We start from the raw sequence: 23733 nt of genomic DNA on the forward strand, positions 1-23733 counted from the left end.
GGGGGGGGGAGGGGGGGCGTCCGGGCGCGGCCCCGGCGCTTTCCTCGTCCGCTCCTTGCTGGAGCGAGTCTCCCGCCGCGTTCTCACCCGCAGGCAGCGGCCGGGAGCAGCGGCCGGGGACAGGGCAGCGCCGACCCCCTCTCCGCCTTCCTGGCGTGGTGCGGGCGGGCCGGGGTGAAGCTCAACCCGAAGGTGAGGCAGCGCCGGCCGTGGCCCTCCACCCCCCACCTCCTTTTCCTTCCTCCCTCCCCGCTTCTTCACCGCTCCCCTCTCGCCCAAGGTCCGTCTGAGCAGGGAGGGGGCGGTGGCAGGATACGGCATGTTGGCGGCCGAGGAGCTGGAGGCCGGAGAGGTCCTCGTCAGCGTCCCTCGCTCGGCCCTGCTCTCCCAGCACACCAGCCCCATCCGCGCCCTCCTGCAGGACGGTGAGCTGTGCTCGGGCAGACAACCTTCCTTCGCAGGTGGAAGGAATAACGGGCGGGGGGATGAAGGTTGGTGCAGGGTGCCCGACCAGGGGGGTGTAGGGGTGTTAGGCAGCGGCCAGGAAAGGGGGGGGTCTGGGCACCCCAGTGGTGCCTGCGGGAGCCTGGAGCCGTGGGAGGCAGGGAGAAAAGCCGGTTAACAGCAGTACTGGGGGTGCTGAGTGACAGCCACGCCCTTGGTGATGCTTTCCTCAAGGCCTAGGACCAGACACCACTAGGGAAAAGCACAGTTCCATTCTCACTGAAGACACCCAGAGCCTTAGGCTGAGGGGGAGGCGGTGTGTGGGTAGCAGGGTGTCTGGCTTAGCCATGGCTCCAGAGCAGCAGCAGCTTCTGGTTCTGCTAGAGATCTGACAGAGTAAAAGGGAAACCCATGACCACAGGCTGAGGGTTGTAGGACCAAGCTTTGCTTCTTAGAAGACTTGTTCTCAGACGAAAAGGACCAAAACCTCAGCTCAACTTACTTTTTCTCCATCATCCCCGCTTCCTTAGCCCAGGAGTCCCTGCAGAGCCAGTCCGGTTGGGTGCCGCTGCTGCTGGCCCTGCTATACGAGTACACAGCCAGCAACTCCCAGTGGCAGCCTTACTTCTCCCTCTGGCAGGACTTCAGGAGCCTGGATCACCCCATGTTCTGGTAAGGTAAAACCAAGCAGGGCTGTAGGGTGGCCCAATGTGACAGCTAAAGGCAGGTGCAGCCCAGGGGCTGCTGACCAGGAGTTTTGGGGATGGATGTGGTCCCACCAGATGACTCCATCCCTCTGTTCTAGCCCTCTGCTGTCAATGGCTGTAGCCTGAGAGCCCCTCTCAGCCACTACCTGGGGTTGGAGCTAATTACAGGCATAACCAGAAAACAGGATTCTGAGATTGTGAAGGAGGAAGGAGTTGACAGACCCTTCTGCCTAGGGCAGATGGAGATAAACCTGTTTGTTTTTTATTTTGTTTTTCCTTTCAACAGGCCTGAAGAAGAACGAACAAGGCTCCTGCAAGGCACGGGCATCCCAGAAGCTGTGGACAAGGACCTGGCTAACATCCACCTGGAGTACAGCTCCATCATCCTGCCTTTCATGGAGTCCCACCCCAACATCTTTGACCCCAAACTGCACACACTGGAGTTGTACAAGCAGCTGGTGGCATTTGTCATGGCCTACAGGTGAGAACTGAGGGCTCTGCTCCAACCAGGAGCAAGGACAAGCAGTAGGATCACAGAAAAGATCATAGGCTGTGTTACATACTTGTGTGACTGCAACCTTTTAAGTAAGTATAAGGTGAAGCTTGCTCTATGCTGCAAGGTGTACAACTGGCTTGTCTTAATCTCCCTTGTCTTAGCTTTCAGGAACCTTTGGAGGAGGAAGATGAAGATGAGAAGGGGCCCAATCCTCCCATGATGGTGCCTGTAGCAGATATTTTGAACCATGTGGCCAACCACAACGCCAACCTAGAATATGCTCCCGTGAGTGCAAAGCCACTGCGCCAGGCATCATCACAGTCTGCTTTCCTCTTCGCTTGCAAGGCCTTTGGGAGTGGTGGCACAGCAAGGCCATCTCTCTGAACGCAGAGCAGCACTGCTCACCTGCCAGGGCAGCAAGCGAGTCTGGCCTGGATTTCACTACAAAGCTATTTTGCTCAACACACTTCCCCACTGCATGCTTCGCTTTAGCTAGGAAGAGCTTGGGGTCACCTAAGTTTCTGAGAGCTGTAGGATCACCACAGCTCTGAGAGCCTCTTCTCTCCCTGCTTGCAGCAATGTTTACAAATGGTTACCACACAGCCTATTGGCAAAGGACAAGAGATCTTCAACACGTATGGGCAGATGGCCAACTGGCAGCTCCTACACATGTACGGCTTTGCGGAGCCATACCCTGGCAACACCAACGACACAGCCGACATCCAGATGGTGACAGTACGCAAAGCAGCACTGCAGCGTGAGTGGCACCCATAGCCACTTTGGGAAAGGATGGGGCAGGGATCTCTGTTAGTGATGTAATGAAACAGGGATAAAGGATGACATGAAAAATAAGCCTGTTCCACAGCATTTCAGGTGCTGGGGCTATGCCTTAGTTTTCTGCCTCCTGTTTCCCCTTCTCCATTCACCCCCCCCCTCCACTGCAACCCAAGTTGGGTTTGCAGCTCTGCTGTCTTGAAAACAGGTGCCAAAAGCGAAGCACAGCAGCAGCTGGTCTCAGAGCAGTGGGACTTCTTGTGCCAGCTGGAGATGGTGGGGGAGGAAGGTGCCTTTGTGCTTGGCTGGGACGAGGTGCTGACAGAAGAAGAGCTGTCCATGACCCTGAAGGTAAGCACTGCCAAGCAGTGGAAGACCTACACAAGGAAGAGCACAGACTAAGTGTACCACAGCTGGGCAAATCAGCATGCAAAATGGTTCAGTGAAGGGGGACAAGTACATAAAGACATTTTGGTACTAACCCTCCTGCATGAAAAGTGGTAGGGGGTGTGGTTGCCCATCTCCCAGGCTACAGGTACTGTTACATCATCTTCCTTTCCTGAACTAGCCACCCACATGTGCTTACATATCAGTCTTGAATGGCTCCATGGGTACTGCTGTTCTAGAGAGCTGTTGCACCTTTGTAGGTAGCAGCTGATATGTCCTTTAAGACTCTTCCCAACAGCTGGGTTTGCTGTTTGAGTGTTCTTCTAACCCACAAGTTACTTGTGATTAGTTATCTAAGCCAGTTTTACTCCCTGACCTTTAGCACAGCTGAGGAACAATTCACCTGCTCCATGTGGCTCTAAAACCACAGTTCTGTGGAGAAGAAAGCCTGATATACTCATGCTGCTGGGTGACTTGTTTCTTTGCCTGGGTCACTACAGGTGCTGTGCATGTCCGAAGAAGAATTCAAAGAGTACAAGGAACAAGATGGCTGGGAAGATGACAGTGAGGAAGAAGAAAACTCTACCCTTTCGAACGAGGCTCTCTCCAAACTCAAAACCCCTTGTAAGAAGCTCCTTTACGACAGTGTGCTGCTGACCCTGGAGTCCTACAGGTCAGACTTGAAAGCAGAGCAGGACTTGCTAAATAACAAGGAGGCTTATGAGAAACTGAGTCGAAGGGAGCAGCAAGCTTTGCATGTGCGCTATGGACAGAAAAGGATCTTGCATCAGCTGCTAGAGCTGGTACGCTAGAAACCTCGCTGCCCTTGGAAGTGAACTGCCTGGAACTGTGCGCAGGAGGGGAAAGTCAGCCTTTGGCCATCTCTTCTGCAGCAGCAAGAACAGATGGTAAGATTGAAGGCCCACTTGTCCCTCATATGACGTGGCTTTTTAGCTACCTCTACATAAACAAAGTATCCTCCACACCACAGAAATGGTTTTGGGTGGCCTTATCTTACAATGGGAGCTCTGGAGCACGATGACCACCTTTCTTCTAGAGGACTTAAGAAAGCCCAGACCTCCTAATGGCTGTTTTAGGAAGGCAGACAGACACTGTCAGAACAGCAGGTGGGTTCCCTCATTGAGCAACAGAAATTTAAGGCAAGAACTGCTCCCTGTCCAGATGAAGAGGGCAGAAATCCAGCTAGTAGCTCTTACCTTACAGAGGTTCAGAGTAAACATCCAGCAGGTGGGCATGCTGACAACACTAAACTCTTCACCTGTACTTAGTTAATACTGAGCATTTTAAAGAGTACAAGCCCATCCATCTGGTTTTCATGTAGGCTCAGTATAGCAAGATGCATTTCCTCTTACCTCTATAAAAGCCACTCCTGTATGGGCTTGAGACTAAAGGAGCACTGTCACAGTTCTGCAGCTGCTGTAGGCTAAGCATTTGATACACACCCTCCAGTTGATGATACAGTTCTTCCCTGAACTCAGGCATCGCTCTGCATCATGTTTAGCTATATATTAGTATTTTTCCCTCAGCAGTTTTTGCATGACAAAACACTGGAAGTTTGCAGGCCAAGCTACATATAATAAAGACAATGTTGCTTACCCAGCCAACACTGTCTACTTCAACAGGGTGCAAAGCCCCATCTAAGAGGAGGGATCTTTGCTGGTGCTGCGGTTAGAAGTATTGCAAACAAGCAAAATGCAGACTGTACTCATGTAGATAAAGGTCAGCTACAGCCCTACCTGCACTGCTGGGGGCCAGGGTGGTTTAACAGTACCTAGGGTAGCTTTTTTAAATTCCCTTTTTACAGTGGTGTAATGCAGTGGCTGTTCAGAGTCCAGTATGCCATCCTGGTGCTTCTCTCCCTACAGCAGACTAGATTTCAAACTAGGCACACGGTGGTTCAAGAGGTTAGTCTTCATTTCTTAAACATGAAGTGTGTTACACCCAGGGCCTCTGCTGGCAAGGACACTGGTAATCCTTGGGGAGCTGACACCAGTACCATTTACTTTGACAGCTGCAGGTTCCTTACCTGCCAAGAGAGGATATGAAGTGCAGTGGCCTTCATCCTACCAGCCCAACTTGTGTTACTGGGATCTTGGCTGAGCCCTGTCTGCCTTCTACCTGCTCTTTACACTAGCCTACCAGTTCTTAAAGCCTAAAGGGAACCAGCCATGTACAGCAGCATTAGTACAGAACCAGAGAGACCTTTGAGCTTTGAGTCATTAGGACAAGTCAGTAAGCTCAGCCTATGGTTTGCTAGTTGAACAGCAGAAAAAAGTCCCATGGTATCTAGACTAGATAAAGAAAAACTGGTTGCTGGGATTTCTCTGTATCCTAACCCAATACAAGAGAAAGAGTAAGCTAGAGTTGCAATACCAGAACAAAAAAATTCCAGCTTCAGAAGGCTCGGTTTCAGCACAACTGCTGACCTGCTGAAGAAATGCCAGGGAACTGTACGAACTGGCAAGAGACTACACCTTGACACACAGGTGACTGAAAAACACTGCCTAGAAACAGGTCACAGATAGAGAATTCCCTTTGAGCTGCAGTCCACTGGCACAGTTGGTCCCCTGGACCTAGTTTTTGCTCCGTGCAGCAAAAGCACAGCCAGGTACACAGTCCCTTAAGCCTAAGCAGGAAATCCTGACCTCTCCACCCAAACAGCAGTCAACTAGCTTTAACAACCTAGTGATATTATCGCACAAGACATTAGAAAGGAAGCTGATCTGCTGTCTGTGCTGCATATCCCTCCACTGCAAGCAGTGTCCTTTCTAGCACAACTTTGTCAGAGACAAACTCTGCTCATGAACTTGCAACTAAGGTATTTCTGTCTGTGCAGAACTGTCCTTTCCTAGGCATAACAATACTCCCCTCTGACCTCACACTAGGAAACAAACCCAGTTGCTTTCAATAAGCAGTGCCCAAAACACACTGGAAAATTGCACTTTTTGGATGGGTGGAAACAGACTTTGGAAGACATCACTGGGCCAGGCAGGGTAGAACTGGAGAGAATAAGCACAGTGGCACGTGCTGCATGTCATGACTTTAATGTGTAACTACAGTATGCATACATACAAGAAGTGGGAGAACTAAAGCCCAAGAACTAGAAAGGCTACAAAATACAACACATGGACCAATACTTTACAAAACATTCAAAATCCTTACAAAATGGGCTGTATTGGTCCTTTGGGTTTTTGTTTTGTTTTTTTGTTTTTTTTTCTTTTGGTTTTTTTTTGGTTTTTTTTATAAACTTATACTGTGTGGTCACAGGATGGGGGGGGTGGGAAAAGGTCTAGATTTAACCCCCCACCTTCCAAAATTTACAAGTGTCCAAAAAAAAAAAGCTATAGGCCTGGTCTCTGGTTTCTTTACTAAAAACAGCTGACCCTCTCCCAAAGGGCCTGAGGTGTGTCTTTCTCCAACAGAAAGGAGACATTCTGACTGCCACTCCACTTGCTGTCTGTCAGCATTTGATGAGGGTGGGGGAAAAGCAATGCTGAACCTTAACCCCTCCCTCACCCCTCCCATACTCCATAGTATTCCCATATTCCAAACACATCCACCCCCCCCTTTTTTTTGTAAAAGAACTTAGTGATTTAAAGGTCCCCCATCCACGTAAAGAAAAATAAGTTACATAATATTATAACTGGCTTTTCAATATTCTTTGGGAGTCTGGGAATGTCAGGACAAGGAGGTCTGCCCCAGACAAGTGCTTGGCATCAGCAGCTGCCCCTTTATTACAAGCTGGACAGGCACCAGTTACCCACCTGCCTCTTACACAATTTGCACAAACCCAAAAGTCCAGACAAATGTTTCTGTTCCTTGTATTTACACTAGTTCAAAATGATATTCACAGCATCTTCTGAATTTTGGCCAAAAGTCAAAAATCTGTTTCAAACTTTGGAACGTGCCCACATAGACTTTCACCCAGGGTCTGTTGCGTCTACCCAATCAAGGGGGCTGGGAAGGTCAGGATGAGCCTTACAGAGTCTTCTGTCAGTTGATGGGACAGGGACCTCCAGGCTGGCACGCTTACAATGCAAGATGCAGCTCATCTAACTGGCACCAGTCCCTTCCATTACTTGCTGGGCCTGCTTCTGCCCCATGCAGCACTGTGCAACTGACTGGAACAACCTGAACAGAGAAGCAAAGCAGCATTAGGTGCATTTATGGCAGCAAACAGTGCTTCCACTATGAAGCACCAAGAACTCAGCCCCTGCTTCAGATACTTTGTTTTATTGATTTTGTAGTTAAGTTACTCACTTTTCGATTTCTGGAGCACAGTGAACAAACTCATGGTTCCAGAACTTAAACGCTGGATTTTTGATCAGCTCAATGAAAGTAATAAGGAGACCCCAAGGATGAGGCCTATTTACAATCAGCCGTTCCAAGAGAACCCTGTAATCCAAAAGTAAAAACAGTTAGACCTCAAAGATCCAAAATACACAAGGAAGGAAAGCAAAAAGCTGAATGCTGGCAAGTTAAATGCCCTCCCTCTCACCTAGTGATCTGCTCCTGGATAGCCTCAGTGTTGGCCTCTGCAAACAGGTACAGCATGGTACAACTGAAGTAGTGGGTATGACTGTTGGGATAGCGCAGCTGGTTGGCAATTGCGTTCAAGAAAAGGTAGCGGCCTACAGAAGAGGAACAGTGAGTACATAAGGTTTCCTTTACATATACACAAAAAGGAATAAAGAAGCAACTAGTATTGCTTAAAGTTAAGGTTTGTGAGCCTGCCTTATGAAAGTACAAGAAACAAAAACTGAAGATAGGAAAAAGCCTTATCAACCCAAGCTGATGGGGCAGTAAGAATTTAATTCTTCAAACTTATTTCTTATTCCCTTGAATACCCTAAACATTTGGTTTTAATATCGCTCCTGTATTCAGAGTTTTTAATATTCAACATAGCATTACTTACTGTGAATTCACTAGCAGCTACATGAAATGATCTTCTATACTTCTCATAGCTCAAACAGATAATCAGCTGTTAAATTTGACATCGCATGAACTAGAAGTGTTTCCAGCTCACCTTCAGTGTCCAGGTCTACTGCCAAATTCTGGAAGATGTCCATGTGAGCTGAGTGGGTAATGGTGCTCATAGAGGGTGTGCTGCCTTTGTTGTGAATGTGCGCAATAGCTTGAGTACCTACGTAGAGCACCAGTGCATTAATCAGCTGGATGTTGTAGCGGTTGCCAGGTTCATTTGATACCTAAAAGCAAAGATATGAAAAGCATTAACATTTTATGTTCCTTCAGTAATCGAAGGTACAGCATGTACAACAACAGCATCCAAGTATCTTGATTATACAGAAGATGACACACTCAGACATCCGCAAATTCAATTTGGCATTTACCCTTTTATAATATAGCAGTTATATATATATACACACACACAGACACATATTCAAAAGCATCAACAAAATATTGAGACACCCAACAGATAATTTTTGTACTCCCTGCCTAAAAGAAAAAAAAATCAGCTAAGGACAATCTGAATTGACCAGCAGTGCCAGAGGCTGGCTGAAATGCACACCACCTCTGTAAATGCTTCAGTCAGCAATTTTCTGAGAAAGTCCAACTTCAGTCTTGAAGTCTGTTGCAAGCCAAGCCTTGTGATGTATGAAGTGTGGTTGGCTAACAAGTCTGAACTGGGCTTTACCTAATTTGCCTTTTTTAACATGCAGATCCATAGATTTCTATAACAATGAATCCATTTGGAGTCAAAGTTTAATCAGATTCTAAAAAAAAGTTCAATAAACCCCACTGACTCTCAGACAATGCCTGAGTAAACAGTGCTTGAGTTGTGTGATGGAAGCCACAAGACTCTTCATCACCCAGTGGTCCAGGACAAAAAAAAGGAGGCTTGATGCAATCAGCTCTTGACTACATTCTTCGCTAAAGATTTGCAAGGTTGAGCACATGGAAGCAGAAGAGTCAAAGTTTTAGACAAGGACAACCTTGCATTTTCACCATAAGCATTTGGCAGTTCATGTAGATAAAACCAACTGCTTTTAAATTAGATCATTTTAGGGTCATTGAAGTCAACATTCCTTAAGTTCCACCTGGCTGAAACTACTTAACACACACTTAAAACATCCTGCTAGGGAGTGGGAGAAGAATTATTCAGGGAAGTGTGCATTTTCACAGGCTTTTCTACTGCCTGGAACACAAGCTTGCTACACACCAACAAAATTCCTGCAAGAAAGGAGGCTGACTCAGCCAGCAAGATCATTTGTCCCACACTATTTGAGTTCAGGATCCTCAGAAACCAGCAACTCACCTGTAGGTTGCTGCGCAAGTCAGACAAAAAAGTGACCGGAGAACGGGTTTTGAGATAGGAATCCAAGTCTTTCTTGAACTGAGGTGGCATCACTCCAGTGAAATTTGTGAGTATTCGTGGGGCAATATTAATCTCACTTAACATGTCCACCTGTTGAGAGAAAACCCAGTCAGCTAAACCATAAGCAATCTCTCTAAAGGAACAAATTGCAAAAGTAGATCTGTAAGTGATATTACATCAACTACTGCTGTTGATCACTTTCTCCTACCAGCAAGGAAAAAGAACACTAGACTTTTGCAGATTTCAGAAGAAACTTGGTCTCTAATGTGCAAATTCATTAAATGACTGTCTCAAAGAATTGAGAGCAGAAGATAAAAGAATTCAAGGGCAAAGGCCATAGGGGAATTCAGTCACTGCCTTTGAAGTCTCCCTATCTACACTCAAGCCAATTTGGTAGTTTAAAAAAGTACAAACATCCACAAGTCAAGAACAGCCTTCTTCAGTCTCAAGAAGTACTAACTGAATGAGTATTGCCGCTTCACTCCCATTACCCTGCACAGCTCAGGCAAGGAAGAACAATAGGACAATGCTTTAGTGGTGTGAGAAAGTTTGCTTCTAATCGTTCCATCATTAGGAGACTGGCATGTGCCCAAAGACTTAGAGAACATCAACACTTGTCAAAGTCTCTCCCCATTATGCAAGAGGCTTACTTCAGTGGTTTATCTCATAATTTTCAAGAGAAGATAGCATCCGTGTTTCTCATCAAAAAGTATTTACAATCCCATAGTGCTCAGACACCTGCTCTTCAACAATTAGTTAAATGAACTCCAGTCACCATGCATCCTGTGGAGCACAAGCTATGCAATTCAGCATGAGCTGAAAAAACCAAGACACAAACTGTTGGCTGAACTTTCTAACAGCAAAGCCACAAAGACTACTTAAGTAGTCTGTTTCTCAGTGACAAATGAGACAGTACAATGATAAAAACACCGTTGCTCCAACACCATGTGCTAGTCAGATCTAGGGACACCATCAAGTCAGGGTCCCCTTGGAAAAAGGAAAGCCCTCTGGTTTTCCATGCAAAAGCTAGGTTCTCAATGCAGTTCTCATGTAACACAAGTCTCAAGAGCCTGTCCTTTCAGGTTGAACCTGCACAGACCTTGCAAGGAAGCCAAGTATCTACAGGTACCAATGAAGCCTTGCAAGCAAGCCAAGTATCTATGGGTGCCAAAAATGTTGTTCTGCTAGCTGCTGACTATGTCACTTAAGTTTCAAATTACCTGTTAACTTTTGAATGGTTGCATTAATTCAAGTATCAGTTAAACTGTTCCCCAAATTCCACAGTCTCCACCAAGAAAACTGGATAAAGAGTATTTGGAGCATTAAAGCTTCCAATTATCAAACTCCTGAAAGTAAGTCCTACCTTTAGATTGGGGGTGAAAGGGTCTGGAAGCCTCATGTTCCGTGGGAAGGCACTCAGGATCAGATTCCTTAGCTGAATACAGTTAGGTGGGATCACATCACAGAACCCATAGTGGTAGTCACAAAGAAATTCTGGGAAATCGTGCAACAAGACCAGCAACACACGCAGAGTGCCCTGTAACATAAAATACAATGTAGAAGAGGTGTGTAACTGTTGAAACTGCCCAAGAGCTTGCAGAGCCACACTTCTGTGTCATGTGGTTAACATTAACAGGAAGAAATTAATCTAGGAAGGTAGCCTGTTTCTGTCCCACACCAGATTTGCATTTAACTCTAAGATATAAGTTATAAAAGAAAAGAACAGTAAATCTTATTTTGCTACCAGAACACCTCTACTTTCAGACAAATTTGGTTGGGAGTAGCTGAGATTTTTTTACCTTGTAAAGAATTTGCATAGGTTTGGTGAGTTCCACATTTCTAAGGAAAGGAGCCAAGTACTTGAAAAGATCTATCAATAACTGGGCATACATAGGCCAACCCTGTCAAGAAAAAAAACAGCAGGTGGAAAACATGCAATGAAGAGCAGTTACCTTAATTTCAAAACAGTAATTAGATTGGTCTTCACATAAACCTGGATCAAAGTTATGTCCTCCTGCTAGCTCTAGCAGTGAGTGGAGCACAGCTCATTTCAAGGGCTTTAGCCACACATCATCTGCTATGGGTGTTTCTGGAGCACTCAACATGCCATACTGAGTTGACAGTATTCGGTCTAGACTACAGCTCTTCCAGATTTTGACAAAGGCATGTTTATTAAATTCAATTCACCCTGTATTCTATAGTTTATTGACACAAAGACTCTCCTCCATGCAGTTAGATTACCATGAATATGGAAGACAACAGAAACAGGACAGCCATGCTACTAGTGCACTTCAAGAGATGTGAAACAGCACCACACCAGATAAGCATCCGTGTGAGCTTTTTAATTCAGAAGAGATAAACTGCAGCCACACCTTCTGCTGTGGTGTATGTGCCAGCATTCTTGCAATAAAAATCCGATGGGAGATCAGTTCCAGCCAGGCATAAACAAAACCTGGAGCTTTTGTAGGCCTCAGGATGTGAAATGTGTTACTGAAAGAAAAGTTAGAGCAGGTTAAAAGTGCACAGCAATAAGATTGCTTTTCATAACATTGAGGGAAAACATACACAGCCCTAAAAGCAAGGCATTTTAGCATCTTGGGTTTTACCAGTCATCTTCCTTAAAACAAGCAAGTGGACAGTCTATAGAACCAGTTATTCTGAATGTGATTAAGCCACCACAAAGGAACAGTCAGATAGGCTTCAGACAAAAAATCTTGATCCTACCAGGAAAGGATGAGGATTGTGGCCAATCTCAAATACATACCAGAAAGCTGTGAGTGTCTGGAAGTTGATGGTCTCCAGCACATGCTCAGGAGCATTTAATTCCAACAGCAACATGATGAAAATGCGATGGTAAGGAAGTTGCTGAAACTCACTCTGCCGAACATCATGGTCTTGCAGAAGAACTCCCACCACAATACCAAGAACCTAAAGAGATCAAGACATTTCAGTGGTGACAGCAAGAATTACTTCGCAAGTCAGCCTATAAATAATACTTTAACCGTTAGCAAAAGAAAAAAAAAGGAAAAAAATTGGGAGATTCTAACAAGAACCAAAAATCCTAGTTATTGGAAGCATTATGTAAATTAATATTATAATCTCTATCAGCAACTCCCAACCACTATACTTTGCTCTCCCTGTCCCATGGATCATCGTCACAATGACTCACTGCACAGCACTGGAAGGTCTTAACTACCTAAGACCATCTAGCCATAAACCAAGTAGTGTAAGAGTATAGGCAAGGCCCTCAAAAATCAAGGGAGACACCCCAGAATCACCAACCTTAAACCACACTTTCTAATACCTCAGAACAACAGTAGTTGACTTTTTCAAGGCACAAAGGTGAGTTTCAGCTTTGATTGATATGAAATTTTTGTGCACAAGAAAGCCACTTGGCATCCTGATGCTCCACTCGACAGTTTATCATTTCAGTGACCAACCCATCAAAGTCCTCATCTGATACTTCAGCAGTAGCCTGCATTAAGGTCTACATTTCACGTTTATCAGCAAAGGTACACCTGATTATGCACTTTAAATGCAACGAGTACAAAAAGCACTCCCAACCTTATTCAGGAGGTTGATCTTTGTAACTGTGTTGGTTGCCTCCCCAGAGTGCTTCACTAGCAGCGCAATAAGTCGCACAAAGGCATCCAGATTGTGGTAGCACTTGGCTCGAATCATGGTGGGGTTGGCAGCAGGGTTATGCTGTTGCTCAGCCTGAGCACGGTAGCTGATTTCAACACACATTTCGGTGCAAAGACGGAAAAAGCGGGTGATCAGGTCATCTGTTTTCAGGATTCCTTGCTGGTGCATCTATCCGGGAAAGGAAAAAACCTCAGCACCATAACCACAGAAAGTTTGTTTTACAACTTACTTCAACACACACTTTACAAAGCACCCACCTTGCCTGGCTCAATTTTTACCACACTCTCAAGAGATGGGCTGCAAGCTCTCTCTGCTAGTCTTCCCCAAGATGAGTATTTTCAAGGCAACTTGAGGGTGGCAGCGCAATTTTAGCAAAGACTTTTACTCCCAAATAGACTTTTTGATCCCAATTCTTCTCAGCCATCAGCATAGCTGAGGAGCCTGTTTCACTATCAGTTCTGCCACCAACACTCAACCTTGCATGAAGGACAGCAAGAGGTGGCAGCAGTTCAGTCTGTCAGGCATTCAGGAGCCCACACAGGGGCGTACAAGCTCCGGGAAGGGCAAACTTCAGCTACTAGTTCAGGAACCATCACTACTTTGCAGCAACATTCTGTGAAGCAAACTGCATTTGCAGAGTGAATTTTCCTTACAGGAACATTACATGCAGACAAAGACTGGGTGGGCTTTTTTGTTTGTTTTGCAGTGGAGTGTGTTTTTAAAAACATACACATTAAAAAAAGAGATCTCCTTTTTTTTCTTACCCACAGCATTAAAGCCATCAAAATGAAACAAATTACACTGCAGAAAACCTCTGGGTTTTGAATAAAGCATCTTACTTCTAAACTCCTACTGCACAGACATGAAGCTATATATACAGCTAACTCTTGAAGAACTTCTAGTATTTCTGGAGAAACTTTTTTTAAAAGGAATTCAGGTATCTGCCTTCAAAGTTCTATGCTCCTTCTCCTAAAGACTAGTGGAAAGGAAGCAACACTAATTTAAAGCAGCCAAAATTATGGTCATTTAAATTCAGTAATAAAACCTTGTTTAATGCAGTTATTACAAAATGACTCCTTTGAAACCCATAGCTAAAGCCTGTAAGGAAAAAATTATGTATAAACACTGCACTTCAATATATTTCAATTGCTATTTCAAATCCGATCAAATAGGTACAAAAGCTAAACAAGTGTGGTAAGAGTGAAGCAGGACAAAAGTGCATTGACTATTATGAGTATACTATACTGAAGTAAGCTTTATAAGCATACTTTAAGGTATAAAAAGGAGTAAGGTCACATGAAGAGGTAATTTTTTTTTTTAAATAGGGTTTAATACAGGACCCATTAAAAACATTCAAAAAAGATGCTATGCAGTAGAAGTCAGACCAACAGAAAGCTGGCTAAAAGCCATCACACAAGGACACTAAAATCACATGAAAAAATCACTGCATCAGTCAAGATCTTCATGCATACTTTGTAGCTTGAACTTCTTTTCATTAGTAGCTGCAAAATCTGTAGCATTTCTGTCATTAACATGGAAACTTACATAATACAAACAGACTAAGTCAGGGGCTTCCTTGCAGCTGCAGTCAAGGAGCTGCCAGGAACGCAGTTTTAGGGAGATGACTGCATATATATATGTATATGAAGTTTGTTACCACACATGTTGGGCTACTGAGGGCATCTCCCTTCTCAGTCACACCTGAAAGGCAGACATGTGCTGTTCATCACACCTGTTAAGGTGCCCTGGAGTGAAATATTGGGAGGCTGTTTAAACTTAGGCACCACTTCAGCTAATGAAGTTTCAAGTTTTTCCTCAACTCTAATGATTCCAGTTAGAAAAAGGATTCCCTTGTTCACACAGACTGAAGCAATTCACCTGCATCTCATATCTATTAGCAATTTCCTTCCATAGGCTGTCAGAGCTTTTACTGTTACCCATAAGAAGCAACACCAGTCAAGCTTCATTACACAGAGCATGTCAGAACTATTCCCAACAGCTATCTCAGCTATAGTTCTTTTCCCACCAGACTTATCCCAAACCTCATGGTCTGAACTGACAACTTATTGCTATAGTATCTGAAGAACATGATTTGTTGAAGAGTAGGGGTTTCTACAGAACTTTACCATGAAAAACAGACAAAATTTTGATAGTCAACTGCCACACACCTGAAAGTTTCAAAAGGATGCCTAACACGGTTATAATACTGCTTTAAAATGGAGAGCATCACACCCTACTTATGTTGAATAAAAAGCACCTTTCTTTCCAAAAGCTCTACCTGTCCAACAAACGCAGAGAATGCTTTGGTACTGTCACGGCCTGCTGCAGCTGAATGGTAGAGGTTCACCCACTCCCTTAGCAGGTACTCTGCCTTCTCCCTCAGACCTGGTGGATCATCATACTCAGAGGCCTGGGAAATTCCTGAATGCATCATGAAATTGGGACCTCCGTGAGCACGGTCAATCATTGCTTCATAGTTTGATCGGACCACTTCCATCAGCTGAGGTAATCTAATGCAACAGACCAGAGCAAGAGCCAAGTTAGAATTTCTCCTCCCTCAGAAGGTGTAGGAACTGGAAGCTCAGTCAAATGTAGTTGAAAGCAAGCAAATTATTTCTTATACTAAATCTTCATATCTCCCAGTCGTCAATGAAACAGCAGAAATAAGTCATGAAAGCAGATACTTCTATGATGAAAGAAGGAACACTGAAGTCATACAAGCTTTGAAGTTCCACTCCAAGTCACACAGCAGTGTGCTGCAGCAAAGCACCAGTAGAAATAACTTCACTTTTGCAGACTTTGGAAGCCCTAAAATGCTCCAAAATAGGGAGATGCCAGTGCTAAACAGCCTGACTGGGGCACTAAATTTGGCTGCAGTGAAAATCAAGTCTTACAGCAAAGACAGTCTACCAACACTAACTGCAGACAAAAGGACTTTTGTTTTGGGACCTCCCACTAGCAGTTGTGCTAGTAGTGGCAGCCACTGCCACCACCACTAGCCAGCTGCTGGTTGCTCTCACAGCAGTCCAGAGTTCTCCAAGCTCCAACCCATGTCTTCCTCAAACGCAGCAGCAATGCTTCCACCTTAGTAACAGGAGGCCTGCAAGTCCCACAGGTATTTCCAGATGCTGTGGCAACACTTGCTGCCCAATCAGCTGCTGGTGGATACACAAGCCATGTGAGACAGTGGACGACTGCTTTGTAGACTCTAAACAAAATTGTCTAAAAAAACCAGAAAGAGTGGTCTAATTTGATGAATTGCTTGTGATTAAACAAATTAACACCTAGACATTTAAGATTAAAGCAGGTAAGAATATTGCCTAAATTTGCGATAAAGCAAGAATTCAAGCAAGTTTCTCACAGTACCATGGTATTTTGGAGCACAGTGCATAGAAAGATTTTCCTGCTCAAGCATTCAGTTTGATGTGATGCTGCAGCTGCCTCTATTTTGACATAAAGTCAGCACGATTACAAAAGTGACAGTTTAAACTAACATAGGACTGCAGCCCTAGAGAAAGTTTAAAGCCATATGACTGAATGATATGAGACATTGCCTATATAACATTCAAATCATAAGTGAGCACAAGAGAAGTAATACATTGCACAGTATTTCAAATCTCACCCTTCTGGGGCATTTCCTCTGGAATGAGCATTAATCCTCATGAGCGTCTCAATTGTGTGAAACAGATCTGCCTCTGTTACATGGGCGACACTTCTTTCATCCACCAACAGGATCTTTACCAACTGCATGGCAAATGCCACAGCCATGTAGTTCAAGCCATTCTCCATTGACTGTCAATGTAACAAAGGCAATTAAAGTTCAACCACAAATCTTACAGTGGACTGACCGTAACTCTTCTCCTCCAAAAGAGCAGGTTCCCTTTACCTGAGCCAAGTGAAGGTCATACTGCTGCATGTTAACAAGGTGATTGCGGATTAGCAGCTCCACAGCTTCCACATTGTACTTGTACTCATCTCTGCATTCAATCAGGCACCTGAAGAATTGGACAACTTAAAAAGTGTACTTAAACAACACAGTTTAAGCGAAGCAACTCAAATCTAATACTTCAGAAACTGTGCCATTCACTATGATTCATTACTCAGCTCCAAAAGAAGACTCTTCTAAGCATTCTCTAAGGTAATGTCTGACTTCAGAACAGTCATCAGCCTCAAGCATTCATTGCCCTGCACAACTGGTCACAACAGTTCTTCAAGAGCTTCAGTTCATTCAGCATAAGACACCTCCCTTCTGAGGACAAAGCGGCACATCTGCCTAAAGTACTAGTGCTTCTGCTGCAGGCATATGCCATGTCACATTGTTTGTGACAGCATAGAGACATATAAAATGCGGAAAAAAACCCAGACCATCTCTAATACTTAATTCCATTACAGATTCCCATCATGTTCTAGGATGAAGCAGCATTATCACATCTTTTTGACAAAAAAGCTAGTTATTTTTTGTCTGTCCAAATTGCAGTAATGCAAAATATTAACAGGCAAGTGATTCAGAGTAACACAGTTAACTCCCAAAAGATGATGAAAGCTACATCAATATTCCTATTGTCTCATAACTGACCTAGTAATTTGTTTATTACACCATGGAGATCCATATGCACGGCCGTCCTGCAGAGCCTTCAGCACAAGCAGATGACACTCACGATAACGAAGCAGGAGGTCAGCATCTGCCCCACTAGTGGCATCCAGTAAGCCTTCTACAGCCTAGAATAGATGCAACCTGTTAGCAGAGGAAAAAACAAGTCCTCTTCCAAATTTTCTGCAAATTACATCAGCAAATTATCACCAGAAGACTTGGCAGACATGCATAAACCAATTTAGTCATTGTGCTGACCCCTTGATAAGACTATGTGAGATTTTACCAGCTGTTATGGCATCTATACGTTCACTGTGCACAGCTGTCCTACCACAAACAAGCCTACAGTCCCTTTATGCCCCACTGGCTTTATATAAGCACCAAATAGTATGAAAGACCGCATTAGTTTGTTCTGCAGCTTCTGCAAGTCAATGCCTCCTCCTGAGCAATTCTGCATATGGCTCATGAAAAACTACATGAAAGAAAATTTACAGAACCTGCCAGAGGTCAGCTCTCAGGTTCTTTACACAAAGAGCTGCACCACTCAGATGCATCTGTGCTAGTCTATAGCAAATGGAAAATGAGTCTTACAAGGGCAGCACAATTTACCTGGTTGAGTCCTAGTCAGGACTAGATCCTTTAGTAGGTACAAGTACGATCAGTCAAGAACAAAGAGCCTCCCTCCAGCTTTCAGTTACTTCTGTTTTGCCACTGTTCTTGGATCCTTATGCAGACAGCTCAGTATCCTTCCACTGTACTCAGGTGGATTTTTCTCCATATCTGTCACTCTGCTCTGCACTACTACACAGGCACTGATGCCAGCTTAGCTTGCAGAGCTCACTGCAACATTCCACCTGTCATAGTCTACTAGTTCTGGCTGGGTTGGAGTTAATTTTCTTCATAGCAGCCCATATGGTGCTGTGCTTTGGATTTGTGCTGAAAGTGTTGACAACACACCAGTGTTTTGCCAATTGCTGAACAGCACTTGCACAGCATCAAGGCTTTCTCTTTCCCACTCTGCCTCCCCCACCAGTGCGTAGGCTGGGGATGGGCAAGAGGTTGGGAAGCAACACAGCCAGGACAGCTGACCCAAACTTAATAAAAAGATATTCCATACCATATGACATCATGTTCAGCAATAAAAGCTCAGGGAAAGGAGGACGAAGAGGGGCATTCATGGTTATGATATTTGCCTTTCCAAACAAATGTTACATGTGCTGAAGCCCTGCTTTCTGAGGAGTGGCTAGACATCTGCCTGCTGATGCAAAGTAGCGATTTTAATCTTTTTGTTTGTGCACACAGCTTTTTCTTTCCCTACTAAACTGTCATAATCTGGATGAACAAGTCATCTTGCCTTGCCTCTATTTTCTCCCTGTCCTGCAGGAGAGCAGAATGAGGAAGCAGCTGGATGGATGCTTGGCCATTGTCCAGGGTCAACCCACCATGCATACTCATTTAACAGTTACTGCAAAATACAATCTCCAAGTGTGCCACTATAAATCCAGTACTATGCTCAACACTATCCACCTTCAAGGGCAATTCAAACATCATCTTAGCCTCCAAATCATCCTGAAATCAAAGACTATTCTGGAGTGCAATAGCTCTCTACTTGCCACATCTGAACAAAACTCCCCTAAGTCCCAGGATTCTGTACTTGCTTCTTTCCACAGCAGCCTGGCCACTGTGTGTACAACACACCAAGTGAACACTAAGGCCCTTGTCCAGTTTTTTTTAATGAATTTCCAAAGACAGCAATTGTTCAGTGTTTTTCACCAAGTTCCACAGGATGCATGAAGATACACAGTCACCAGCAAGATAATCCACAAACCAGATGAGTAATAAACTCCAGGTGAGTTGTTACAGGAGAAGAGTTGTTAACACTCACCTTCTGCAGCAGTCCAAGTGCAGCAATAGCATCACGGGAGTTACGAGCCACCACCACTGCCTCCAAGAGGCTGCGCAATGCTTGAGCTTGAGGATTCATGGCGAGGGTGTGTGGAATGGACTGCAGGTGCTGCTCCAGTTCTGTCATACATTTATCATAGATTTGCGCTACATCATCTGTAGCCCAAGCTTGCTGCTTAAGAGAAGGTGGGAATGAGTGATTTTTGCAAGGATTGTATTTGTGAAACTCAAATACTGATTGGCTCTTCTGCTTCCAAAATTATAGCATCCAGAATTTAGACCTCTACAGTATTGTGGTTAGTTATGCTGGCATTTTAAATACACAAATATGAGCAAATTAGCTGTGGAAATAACTAGCAATTCTAGCAGTCCTTAAAACCAAGTATATATACAAAAATCTGTTCATTATCTCAAAATCCATGCTTGACCTTCCTGAAAAAGTAACCTGAGATTTGAATAAAATGTTTCATTGCTACTAAAACTACATGTAGTAAATCATAACTTGCAGATCTTGTCCCAATCTGGGTTAAAAACCTCTAAGACTGGATATAAGTTTTATGTTGCCATTAGTTTGACATCAAAACTAATTCATCTTTCAACCACTATTCCCAAGCAATACAAATGCCTGATTCTTACTAGTCTTTTAGCAGAGGACACAAGTTCTACAACATTCACCAAAAGGGCTATAGTACTCTCAAGCCGATTAATTCAGAAATCTCTACCTTCATGGGCTGAGCCAAGAATCCTGTAGGCTGAGTTAAGTCATTGGTAGGCAAGAAGCCAGGGACATTGCGTGCAAACTCTTCATAAACAGCCAGTTGTTTTGGGTCCACACCTCCAACCTTTGCAATGAAAAGAACAGGCATTAACCTCATTGTTAAGCACTGTGACAGTAAGAAATGAGGGCAGTTTGTGTAACAGGTAGCTGCTCAGTCACATTCTTAAACAGAGTGGCCTAGACATCAAGAAGTAGGATTTGGCTGCTCTGTGCTGAGGTCCTATCTCTCCTGCCACACCTCCAAACAGGAGCATTTTTGCTCTACAACTGCAACTCACATTCCCAGAAACAGGAATAACTGAATACTGGCTTCATGTCTGTCTGATGCACAAAAGTCATGCTCTGCTGAGAGCACATGATGTGTCCTTTAAAGGAATAAAATATAAAAAAAGACAAGACAGCAAAACAGACTAGCCATCTTTCAGTGAAAGGAACAGCACAGAAGAAGAGACAGGACTTTTAATGTCCTCAAGAAATTGAAGAAAATGGTATGAAAACCCATTTTGGAGCAACTTACTCATGTGTTTCCATTACTAATCAAGCTAATAGCTGTTGCACTGTTAGACAAGACTAAAAATAAACAGGATTGCTTAGGTGAAGCTGTGCCATCTACTTTTTGTTATCAGGATGGGGAGAAGAGCTGCATCAGAACATAGCACAGTTAATACCCTCACCTTTAACCTGATCTGTTCTGGCATCCGCTCAGCCTGGTAAGTTAACACAACAGGATCACAGTACCGACGACCCTCTTGTCTAGCATGTTTTCTGAGCTCAAATTCCTGGGGAAAAAATCCAAACACCACACTGAATTTTAGACACTGAGTCTGAATATATATGAGCATATATAATACTTTATAAAAGACAGCAGCCCCATACTTACAGTTGCAAGCCTCTTGTCCATCTCAGGGCCTGCCTTTTCCACAGCTGTCTTCTGGATAAAGCAGCATGCTAGCTCACAGTTATCCTGAGCTAACTGGGCTGCTGCCTGCTCCATCATGTCCCTCTGTTGTGGGGAGGCTGCCTATTGAAAATCACAATAATCAGTGACAGCTGTAAATTTTCCCCTGTATGTTGCTAGCCTTAAAATCCACACCACTGCCTATACAGAAAACCAGCAATAAGAAGAAATGCTCTTAGGAATGCACTCTTTGCATGGAATATACAATAATAAACTTAATTTTGCATAGCTTTGAATAAAACATGTAGGCAAGACGACAGTAAAGGCTTTCAACAAGGAACAAAACAGCAGGAGGTTCTCCATCTTCTCCACCAACCTATCTCCAGGGCATAGAAATAAAGCTCTGCTTTAGACTGATGCACATACAACAGATGCTAACGCAGGAAAAGCAAGCCTCACATCACAGCGTAAAAGTTTTTCTGCTTCCTAGGTTGTAATCAGAAGATAGAGGTGCATCGCTAACAATGCAAAACAGTAGTTGTAAACCTTTTTCAGTGGGTTCCCTTTCTGATACAGATTTTCTTCTCTTCTCAGGAGTCTGCTTTAAGAGAACCCTGAACAGATGGACTTATTTTCCAGGGTGCAAAGCATCAACTCCCACTGGAAATGGCATACACATATAAACACAGTCTAATCTACTAGGATTTCTTAGTCCATTAGGATCTACCCCTACTTCATTAAATCCTGAAAACTACACTGCTTAAGCCAGATGTGAATCTTTTGATGTCTTGTACAGCACCTTCTTCTGCAACACAATGTTTTGTATAATTACTCCTTAAGAAAACCTCCTTGATTACAACTGGCTCCGTATCAATTTTACACATCTTCAGGGATTAAAAAAACCAAAAAACCGTAAACTTGACTACAATGTTGCTACATTTTCATACCATTCATGACATTTTTACGTGCACCATGATACATTAGCACCAAGCCCTCTACAAAATTTGAATGACTTTTGCCTACACACATTCTTCAGTGACAGTTTTCTGGGTAGCAGCTACTGTTCTGGCCAGCAGTTCATGAACTGTGTTTGTTTAGCGAAGAAGGGGAAGCTAGCACTGCAAGCTCAAATTTTATTCATGAAGAGACCTGAAAATATCCTCCAGAAAACCCAACAAATTAACAAGCCATGCAGAAAAATCTTAGCTACATATCTACTAACAGCACAAGTAAATAAAATCTGCCCAAAACATACATGCTTGCTGAGACAATCCAAGACACCACCAGAAAGTCCCAGAATCAATTCAGTCCTCCCCACTCTAGCTTTTCTACCTCAAAACCCACAGAAAGATAAGTACTTCAAGGCTTCTGCAATGTGATCAAACTGGAGAAAACACTGGCGCAAAATAAAAAGGTAGTCAGGAAGTTTGTGCGTAACATAGCAAGATCCACTTTACCAGCTTAAGAGTGTTTGACATGAGCTGTTATTTCAGCACAGTTTTTTTTCACTATAATTCCACAAGTCACGAGAAACCTGTCCACTAAATTCACGTACACACTAGTTAAGCCATGTAATCAATCAACAAGTCTACAGTGTGGAAAACTGATTTGCTAATGCTGGATGTCTACAGTCCTATGAGCTGGAAGTAAGCTTTAGATGATGCGACTCTTACCCTCAGTGCAGTAGCAAAACTATTTTTCAAGTTGGTAGCTATGCTCATCAGCAAAGGCTCCCTGCAGGTAATCATGGCCATCCCAGCAGTCAGGTTACGCATCATATGGTGTGCAGCCACACGCATTCGTGACTCCTCTGAATCCAGTGCAAAGTCCTTCCTCACTATCTGCTCACAGGTAGTCATGGCAATCTTAATGGACCGATCGACCACTGGATGGACAAGCTCTTGCACTGCTCGTTCTATCGCCTGCCGCACACACTGCTTCAACTGCGGGTGGGCTTGAAACAGTGGAATCTGGAGGAAGATTAGGAAAGTTAAGTGAGAATAAAAAATCCCATCTACCCTAGACATTCACATGTTCTGAAAAACTTTTAAGTTCACTGTCACAGCTTGTCTACTGTGCAGCACTCCTGTGTTCCACACACAGCTATTACAACATCAGTTTGATAATTCTGAAACTGGGACATACGACCATTTTTCTTCCAAAGTTGCAGCTGAGCACAATGCAAAGACTAACTTAAGAGCTAAGTTGCTCTTAAGGAGCAAAGAAGCTCCTTTTAGGCTTGAGTCCTGATAGCAACTATCTCAACTGACACTTATTGCCAGAAATAAACTGGATACTAATGTAAGTGTCACAGCAAAGAATCACTTGACCATGTGAAATTTTGTTAGATAATATAGCTACTAACCACCCCTGAAGTTCTCCATTTGATTACTTGTTAGCATTCACCCTCCCCATTACTTTTGAGAAGTGACTCTTCAATGGCTTCAACTTACCAAATGCTGCTCCCACTAGCTGAGATGTGGCAATATTGGTGGCAACAATTCTTTTAGCAAACCAAATCAGCTCTAAAACTTACCGTCGGATTTAAGGTAATATGTGGAGCCAACCCTCCTAAAGAATAGACATTGATGTCATGATAACTGTACTGAGGCTGTGGAGGAACCGTGGCTGTACAAGTGGTGCTGGTAGCTGGAGTTGTAGAAGCAGCTATAGAATACAAGAATATTTGTATTGAGCCATTACTGAAGAGCAAATGCTTATAACAGAAGTTTACAATTTTCATTTAAACC

General features: G+C 43.9%; 2 protein-coding genes across 3 annotated transcripts in view; one reads left to right on the forward strand and one right to left on the reverse strand.

Moving 5' to 3' along the window:
- Positions 1-3802, forward strand: part of SETD6 (SET domain containing 6) — a 5022-nt gene extending 1220 nt beyond the window's left edge. Inside the window, exons 2-9 of the mRNA XM_010585202.1 lie at positions 94-192; positions 281-425; positions 975-1116; positions 1438-1632; positions 1809-1932; positions 2224-2404; positions 2630-2772; positions 3309-3802. Coding sequence (XP_010583504.1) covers positions 94-192; positions 281-425; positions 975-1116; positions 1438-1632; positions 1809-1932; positions 2224-2404; positions 2630-2772; positions 3309-3620 — 1341 coding nt within the window. The 3' untranslated portion in view covers positions 3621-3802. The remainder of the gene's footprint in view (positions 1-93; positions 193-280; positions 426-974; positions 1117-1437; positions 1633-1808; positions 1933-2223; positions 2405-2629; positions 2773-3308) is intronic.
- Positions 3803-6068: 2266 nt separating this feature from the next.
- Positions 6069-23733, reverse strand: part of CNOT1 (CCR4-NOT transcription complex, subunit 1) — a 59390-nt gene continuing 41725 nt past the window's right edge. For both annotated transcript variants that reach the window (XM_010583969.1, XM_010583961.1), the window contains exons 30-49: positions 23520-23650; positions 22657-22953; positions 20966-21106; positions 20760-20864; positions 20030-20149; positions 19288-19479; positions 17388-17530; positions 16698-16806; positions 16434-16603; positions 15090-15321; positions 12731-12979; positions 11931-12094; positions 11539-11656; positions 10966-11067; positions 10530-10703; positions 9107-9256; positions 7856-8036; positions 7328-7460; positions 7090-7224; positions 6069-6960 (exon numbers count right to left, since the gene is read on the reverse strand). In XM_010583969.1, the coding sequence (XP_010582271.1) occupies positions 6882-6960; positions 7090-7224; positions 7328-7460; positions 7856-8036; positions 9107-9256; positions 10530-10703; positions 10966-11067; positions 11539-11656; positions 11931-12094; positions 12731-12979; positions 15090-15321; positions 16434-16603; positions 16698-16806; positions 17388-17530; positions 19288-19479; positions 20030-20149; positions 20760-20864; positions 20966-21106; positions 22657-22953; positions 23520-23650 (3125 nt within the window). In that variant the 3' untranslated portion in view covers positions 6069-6881. The remainder of the gene's footprint in view (positions 6961-7089; positions 7225-7327; positions 7461-7855; positions 8037-9106; positions 9257-10529; positions 10704-10965; positions 11068-11538; positions 11657-11930; positions 12095-12730; positions 12980-15089; positions 15322-16433; positions 16604-16697; positions 16807-17387; positions 17531-19287; positions 19480-20029; positions 20150-20759; positions 20865-20965; positions 21107-22656; positions 22954-23519; positions 23651-23733) is intronic.

Source organism: Haliaeetus leucocephalus, unplaced genomic scaffold (assembly GCF_000737465.1).
Source record: "Haliaeetus leucocephalus isolate CR32 unplaced genomic scaffold, Haliaeetus_leucocephalus-4.0 Scaffold92, whole genome shotgun sequence".
Lineage (NCBI taxonomy): Eukaryota > Metazoa > Chordata > Aves > Accipitriformes > Accipitridae > Haliaeetus > Haliaeetus leucocephalus.